This window comes from Drosophila innubila (genome assembly GCF_004354385.1).
Source record: "Drosophila innubila isolate TH190305 chromosome 3R unlocalized genomic scaffold, UK_Dinn_1.0 2_E_3R, whole genome shotgun sequence".
Lineage (NCBI taxonomy): Eukaryota > Metazoa > Arthropoda > Insecta > Diptera > Drosophilidae > Drosophila > Drosophila innubila.
This window is the reverse complement of record NW_022995380.1, coordinates 28,476,691-28,485,217: the sequence shown is the minus strand read 5'-3', so window position 1 is coordinate 28,485,217 and position 8,527 is coordinate 28,476,691. Positions and strand designations below refer to the sequence as shown.

At 34.2% G+C, this 8,527-nt stretch overlaps 1 protein-coding gene across 1 annotated transcript; it reads right to left on the bottom strand.

Moving 5' to 3' along the window:
• Positions 1 to 1,301: 1,301 nt before the first annotated feature.
• LOC117790626 lies at positions 1,302 to 8,478 on the bottom strand. Its single transcript, XM_034630123.1, has 6 exons — positions 8,432 to 8,478; positions 4,542 to 4,695; positions 4,266 to 4,474; positions 4,060 to 4,193; positions 3,731 to 3,976; positions 1,302 to 3,119 (listed from the first exon to the last, which is right to left on the bottom strand). The coding sequence occupies exons 1-6, from the start codon at positions 8,475 to 8,477 to the stop codon at positions 3,009 to 3,011; spliced, it is 900 nt and encodes a 299-aa protein (XP_034486014.1). The 5' UTR covers position 8,478; the 3' UTR covers positions 1,302 to 3,008.
• Positions 8,479 to 8,527: the final 49 nt, after the last annotated feature.

The following is an 8,527-nucleotide window of genomic DNA, read 5'->3' as shown; positions in this document are numbered from 1 at the left end:
AATTCCATGACAAATGGCACTCACACCAACAACAACAATCAAAACAAGCAAAGCGACAACAACGAAAAAAAATATTTGTATTTGAAAATAATGCAATATTAATTTCAATTACTTGCAGAAACATGAATATGACAGCTATGCGTCATAAGTCATAAGTAAAAAGTGGCAGGCAGCATTCGACAGGCGACAGGCGACAGGCGACAGGCTGTAAACTGTAGGCGGCAGGATGACATCCTGCTAATTAAAATCACATAAATTACGCGTACACCATATGACACTTCAACAAAATGAAGCGCAATTTTCAAAGTTTTTCGCATATTTGATCGAAAGTCCTTGGGCAAGCTAATTTGATTAGCTGCCAAGGCTCAGGCTCATTAAGTGGCCATCAAAAGTGGCCTTTGTTCGTTAACAGTTTCTTTTTTTTCTTTTTTTGTTTTTCCGTTTTTTGTTTGGACTCCTCCTCATTTTTTGCTGCCGCCGAGTTGAAGTCCCCTTTTTTTTTTTGTATGGTATGACCTATCTTAGCGTTTCTTGTAAGCGAAGTGGACAGAACTCATGAAAAATTTAGTGGAAACTAATTGCAACAGCATTGAAATTAATTATTTAACCCTTTTTATTGTTTAAGCTCTTACCCGTTGCCTTTTTGGCCCGACTTTAGGTCTCGGTCGGGCCAAGCCTTATTAGCATAATTAATTGTACAAATTTACGTACTTAAACAAGTTATTATTTCAAATTAAGCAAGTACTCTTCATCATTGACAGGCAGCTCCTGTGGCAACATGGAGTACATGTTGTTGTTCATACAGTTTACTGAAGAAACAAAATTTAAATAAACAAAATAAAGTTATTGAAAGAATGAAAAAAATAATAAAAAATCTATGAATTTGTAAGTTTAATTTTCGGCATTGCTTTAGTAAATTTTTATCAATATCGCCAAATGTAATGTTATTAATTACCATCATAACACGCCCTTTTTTTTATAATTCCTTTAAATTTAAAGTTTTTTTTATACTTTTTATTATGCATAAATTTGATATCGACATCGGTATGTCTGTAATTTACCAGATTAGCGAAATATATAGTTTTCATATATATTTTGTGTTCACATTAAATTAATTAATTATCTTTCTCTCCGCATTGAATGTGCATTTTTTTATAGTATGAAATGAATCTGCTGCAATTTGCTCGAAAAAAAAGAAACAAAAAGCATATTATTTTATATTTTTTATTATTATTTATATTATTTGAAATAAAACAAGTTCACAACCAAAAGATGTGCGAATGAACAGACGAATCAATTTATACATTGCCAGTTATACTCATAGTTGTTTTTTGAGTATTTGTTTGTTATTTTTGCCGGCCTTCAGTTTTGTTTTAATTGCATATTAAATAACATAAAGTGATTAACAAGTGCCCGACCGTATTTTGTTTATCTTTTCAATTTAATATATCAAGTTTCAATGTTTGTTAAAGCATTTTTTTTTTTTTATATTTATTTTTTTTATTTTTGTATTCTCCCGAGTAACTCTTTTGAAGTTTTCATTTATGTCATCTGAATATATTTTGTTGCTTTAAATTACTCGCCAGTTTGCCACTTAATACATACATTTGCATTTTTATTGATTCTATTTTGGTTTTTTTTTTGCATTGAGACCAGAATACATTCATATACATATGTACTATCATACACATGTACTTGACGGTTGGTTTTGGTTTTTATTTCTATTTTCTAGTAGCTCATTAAATATGAAATGGTTGCTGCATATTTAGTTAGTTACTCGACTCGTTGAAGTTCCTGAATACATATCCATTGATTCGAGCATTTTTTCTGCTTAACGTGTAAAATTAAAGAACGTACATTGGATGTTCGTCTCTTTTTTTCATATTTTGTTTTGTTTATGTAGATGCTTTTGTTGTTATTGTTTGTCGATTGGAGCATGATTTATAGTTGTTTTTCTCTGTTTATAATGTTTAAAATTGTATTTACAGTTTTCTATGGTAACTAACCTATACATATCGCTTCGTTACATCCATAATCGTTTTTACAACATTTGCATATTCCATAGATAACATTTTGTGTTATATTTTTTTTTTACTTTTAGTTGCGAAAAGGTTTTCATGTGCACAAAAATGTGTTTATTAATTATTTAATTTTGAGAATTGTTTACATATACATTTAAAATTCGTGTTTGCTCGAGTGTTGCTTATCATGGCTAGTAAAAAGCAAATTGAACACCTTTCTTATTCACTTAACTGTTTCGAGTGCAGTTTAATTGTATTTGTATTTGTATTTGTTTTATTTATTATGCTGTATGAGTATTTGCATTTGTATTTGTTATTTGTTTTTGTTTTCGTAATTGAATTAAATGCATGCAATCAATTTATTTGGCTTCCCTGAGAAGCTATGCTCGAAATGCCCATATCTTAAATATCATAAGTTATCAGCGTTAATCATATCAAAAATCTAACAAAATCTCGTTATCAACAGTAACAAACATATGGATCATAATGCTTATTTATACTAAATAAATTGCTCAATAAATTTGATTTACAAAAACAAAATCAATTTAATTGTAAAATGACTTAAGATTCTTATACTCATTGCTGGCTCACCCTGTATACGAATTGTTTAAAGTTTAACTTATATGAATGACTTGTTTTAAAGCCAAAATATTTCAAGGGAGTTCATTTCTAGTTCAGCCTTAATACCTAATGTTGACTTAATTTAACTATGTTTTATGTCTGTATTTACTGTGCACCTGTGGCGAAATGTAATTATAGCTTCTGCCTCATATTGTTGCACCTTCTTCATCAAAACTATTTACAAGTGACAAAGTGAGCCACCCTCTATCTCACAGTCTCCCCTTTGCGCTTAATCTAACTAACTAACTAATGTGTTGATATAGTTGCCAAAGTTCCCGCTCTCATTCAAGTTGCAGTTGCAGTTGTCGCCTACTGAGCGTGCAACTGAGACCAGGGCTGGGGCATTTCCGTGACTGCCGAGAAAGCTCATGAATGGCGTTGCAAGCATTTTGTAAGCAGAATTATCGCAAAGAAACCGGATATTAGACATGTCCTTGCCAAAAGGCAGTTCCTTTGTGCAGAAGCCGAGGCTGAGCAGTAAAGAAAAATATTAAAAAACCGAAAATTGTGTAATAAAAACAACAGACATTAATTAAATTTCAATCCAAGGCAGCTAGACAAATATGCGTGAAATTGAGAAATTAAAATGTACACTGGTGGGCATAAGTATTTTGACGCAAAAAGTTTCTCCAAACAATTCTAATAGTGACTGCAAAATTTTTTCTCAAAAATCTCTTTGCTTATATTTTTTATGATTGCTAAAAATTTCCTTTTTTCCTAGTTTTTATACAAAATTTTTCTGAGATCATCCCATACAAAAAATCAGAAAAATTATAAGCAAAGAGATTTTTGAAAAACATTTTTTGCAGTCACTACTAGAATTGTTTGGAGAAACTTTTTGCATCAAAACGTTATTTGTTTGCCTGGGAAAAATGTCAAATAACTAGATTTTTACATATATTCTAAAATATCAACTTGTATTTAATGGGTTAAGGAAATTTTTGTATAATTCAAACGGTATTCAAATGAACTTTCCATTAATGTCAAATTAAACATGAAGAAAATTCAAATTATGAGTAAATTTTCCTCATACTTTTGTCAAAAAACTTATGCCCACCAGAGTAGTTAATTGTTTGATACGTACGTATGGAATGCTTCAACATTTGATTATTCAAATTGTCAAATGGCGTTAGGGCGGCACTGAGCGTCATCTCACGGCGCAGTTCCGGGTAGTTTTCAATTTCCGCCACGCACTTAAGCTTGAGTATATTACCGGTCTGATAGAAGCGTTGTCCTTGCAGATAGAAGTGCACCTGGAGTCGTTGTCGACGCAGTATGTAATCGTGGGCTGGAATGCTCGTGTCAATGGTCGGCTGTAGTTCCCCAAGCATTGGCTGCAAAGAGACAAAGACAGAGACAGAGAGGGAGAGTGAGAGTGAGAGAGAGGGAGAGGAAATGCGTTTATCTGTGTTCTAACCTGCTCGCCATTGATATACCATGAGAGCTTTGTGGGTAAGCTGGAGTAGTCCGAAGAGCAGGTGGCACTGAGAAACTCCTCCATGCGATACATCGAGTTGAAGCTCTCGATTAGGGGGTCGCTTTGTGGCAAGGCTGCGAGCGTATTGGGTTCAAATGACACAAATTAGCTAATAATGGGATAAGTGCTTTATAGTCCTTGCCCACCTGCCACCGTCATGTTGTCCTCCCTCGCAGCCAGCTTAAAGTGCGGTGCATCGCCACTCACCTCGCACTTGAAGGTGCCTGTGGACTTGGCGCCCAGCAGACTGAGATCCACACGACACGTGGACTCGTTGCAGAAGTACTTGCCATCCAGAACTTGAATTCCAGCAACGGGAAATTTGAGATAAACAGGTCGCATCAGTGGAGTATATCTAAAATCATGAAACATATATATATATTTATACAAAGGCTCTGCTTGTTGTCACCCATTAAATGTACCTAAAGAACTCTAGACGATCCTTATACCACTTGACGGAATTTAAAGTGTGTCCACTCATATCGTAGCTGCAGGACAGTGTTACATTATCCCGAAAGTCAACGATTTCCGGCACACTGATATCCGTTACAAACAACGCCGAGATTCGCTGCATATCTAAAATAACAGAAAGTGAAAAAGTAACATTTAGTAGGTGAATTTGAACAACAGCAAAATACAGAGGGATGGAAAGAGGGGAGGCCTCATAATTTCTTAATTCACACAGGTGACTGGGCAAATGTATGGCTGGAAATATAAAACTGGCTCCGGTGGGGGCAGCTTTGACAGTCAGACAGTCAGTGCGGCAGGCAGCAGAGGCAGGCACATGAGACATCGAATAAATTTGAAATTTCATGAAATGAATATGCAAAATAGTTGGCCAGGCAGTCAGGCAGTTAGGCAGACAGACAGACAGACAGACGGACAGACGGATACGAGAATACGAATATAAAAGCGAGCTAAGCGCAACAAAGTGCAGCATTGGATGTTGCCACATGTAGCTGGCATATGTGTAGCCCTGTCTGTGGCAAATGCAATGTTTGTGGCGAGCAGAGTGTGTCGTGTGTCGTGTGGCATGTGGCTGGGGGCAGCTACCGATAAGCGCAGCTGCAACATACATACTATACAACATAACCGCAAATTGATAAGAAATGCGAACCAAAAATTTCAAGCGGCTCCACTTTTCTGTCTTTCTCTATGTGATTGTGTGTGTGTGTGTGTTCCCAACATAAATTTTCATGAGCCGAGCCATGTTAGCCATTGAGGAAACTGGCTTATAAATATGCACCGTTCCGATTGCCAAAGAAGAAACCGGCAGAAGACAGACAGTTAAGATAATAACTTTAAAAATATTTTCTAACTTGCAGATGCAAATGTGTTGTAACTTACTTTTACAATTGGCTTTAACAGCAATGCTCTGCTTACTTTTCTTTCATTTATTAATTCAATTCAGTTATTTAATAATTCAATATATTCACTGAATAAAATAAGTGCTTTGCCAAAAGCAACTGATTTAAATATAAATTTCTCTTTAATTTATTTGTCTAATTTAAGGTTACTGTTTCGGTTCCGGTAACGGTACGTAACTGTACACAAAATCAATTTTTGAATACAATTTTTTTTTTTACCGAATTTAATGAAATTTGAATGCAGAATAAATTAAGATACCAAAACATGATATAAATGACATTCCGCTTGAAAATCGGTACAGTTTTGCCAAAGTTATGATAGTTCGAAGTTGGTCAAGCCTCTGACCTTGCAACTTTACAAGTCAAAATATTTCTTAACTTTGACATGATTTTTCACAAAAATGTGAAAGGCCTCAGAATCAAGTTTAAAGTGTTGTTTTATACTAATTACGATATAAGGAGTTGATTAAAAGTAAAAACTTGAGATTTAAAATTATGAATTTTCAAAATTTCAAAGGGGGGACCCTTAGCGTTTACGTGGAACCATGGCCATAATGGTCGAAAAATAATAAAATTTTATAAATAAATATGCAGCATGAATAAAGAGGCCAAACCATGATCAAAATGACATTCCACTTGAAAATCTGTAAAATTTTGCCAAAGTTATGACAGTTCGAAGTTGCTTAAGCCTCTGATCTATCAACTTTACAAGTCATAATATTTCTTGATTTTGACATGACGTTAACGTGTTACCATGGCTATGATGAAGATTTTCAAGAGAATAATGTGTTTGTATTAGATATTTGTTTTTATTTATTTTTTTTTATATTATTGTATTGAATGTCGAAGTATTCAAAAATAAATAGTAGTTTGTAGGTTCGCAGTGTATCTTATAGTCAACAGTAGCGTTCTTACTTGTTTTCTCAGAATTTGCATACTTTCTGCAATTAAAATTAAATGTAATCTAATCAACTGTTCTCATGCAAGTCTAAGCTTTACATTCACAATTTAACAACGGCAGTCAATTGAGAATGAATTCAATGAATGTAAACAATGCTTAGCTTAATGTAATTTACGAATTATGCCAAGTTGCTAAGGTGTGAACTTTTCCCACAGTTCCCTTTAACTAGTATATTCCAATAGCAAAAATTTACGCTATTCAGCTTAACTCGACTAAATTGGGTAACCACTATATTACAAGTATATACATATGTACAGTTATAGTTACACACATAAAGTATGCAAATTGACTGGTAATCAACATACACGTTTTATTTGATAGTAGCTACTACATTTACCACCTTGCAGATTCTGGTGAGATAAATTTACATATAAATATATTTATCATAGACCTTGCCAGCCGAAACGTTTATGCAAATATACGAATATTTATATATAAATTTGTATGTGTTTTAGTTCCATGAATGAGGCACTTTTGAAAATCTTTTCTTTACCTCAGTTGTCTGCACACTCGTAAGAAAATTAAATAATAGAAATATTTATGTTTGCATTTTTAAGGTAAATAATGTATATGTATAAAGCAAAGGACAATTTTTAATTTAGCTGCACAAATTAAACTGATAAACGAATAATATAAAAATACATCCAGAGTAGAAACATTTGTTTGCTCTACTGTTATACACAAAATGTTATTTATTTATAAACTTGCATTCCTGTATGATGCTATAACGTAATGCCAAATTGTTAAAGGGCTTCCATTATTATTACTGACCGCTCTGAAAACTATCAGTCGTTATTATGCTTACTATTAGAGACAGGAGTTAAGCATTAGACTAATAAATATCTGTTCAGCTCTGTAAATTTTGTCCAAGCTCTCGATTTATCAATTAAAATAAAACAAACAATTAAAATATAACAAGCAATCACTCTTTCACTCACACCACTGGAGCCGAGAGTTGAATATATGTTAAGATTAATAAACATCTGTCTAGTTTTATTAATATTTTACATTTCTGAATCTATCAATTAAAACATGACAATCAATCACTATCCAACTATAAGAGATGAACACTGGACTTGTTAAGTTTTGTTTATTATTTTTAAATTCTTGATCTATTAATTAAAATAAAACATATATCTGTATAACAATAAGCAACTTGATTTAATATTTACCAAGCTGCAATTTAGTTAACTTGCTCTGCACATGATACAGCTGAATGAAAGCGCAGTTGAGGAATAAAGTCGACGTTTGGTTGCTCTTGGGCAAATGGCAGCTCATTTAATGCGTTGCAAATTAATTGCCCCATTGCCATTGGTTATTTATGTGCTGGCGGCGTTGGAGGAGGAGATGCCTTTGGCAGGCTGCCTAATTGCGAACATTTCCGAAATACAATTTAACTTTAAACTGCACTCAAGCTGTGCAGGCATTGCCTTCTTTCCCTATCTCTCTGCCACTGCAACGGAGCAAAAGTTGCGGCAGCACAAATTACCAAGTGCCAAAAGGCAGCATCAGCATCAGCATCAGCATCAAAAGCAAACTGCGAATGAAAATGAATGAGTGGCAAGTGCAACTGCAATGCAATTGCAATGGCAGCGGTTGAAATTATGGGAAAAGTCATTAAAAGAGCAGCCAGGCACGGAGGCTGGCCAACTGGCCAGAAGCAGGAGCAGAATCAGCTCAGAGTCGAAAACTTTGTCAATATTGATTTGCGGTTGCACTGAAGGCAAACAGAGAAAAATTAATCGGCTCGCAAGCGAATCTGAAAACATTTAACAATCAATTGAAACAAAGGCGATTTGCGTATACGCAATACGTATCATGTATACGTCCTGTGGCCACTGTGGCCATCAATTTATCGGGTTGTAATTTAAGCTGCTTTCAAATTTGTGTTGACGCTTCATTACAGCAATGCGACACACAATAGCATTAAAAAAGAATTTGAAAAAAAAGGAGAATAGTGCAGCAATGCATCGCATTCACTTACCAATTATGGAGTAACAGAAGAGAAGCAGAAGCCAAGCGTAATCCATTTTTTGTTACTTGCAGTCTCGGAGTTGTTAAAATGAAATTAATTGATATG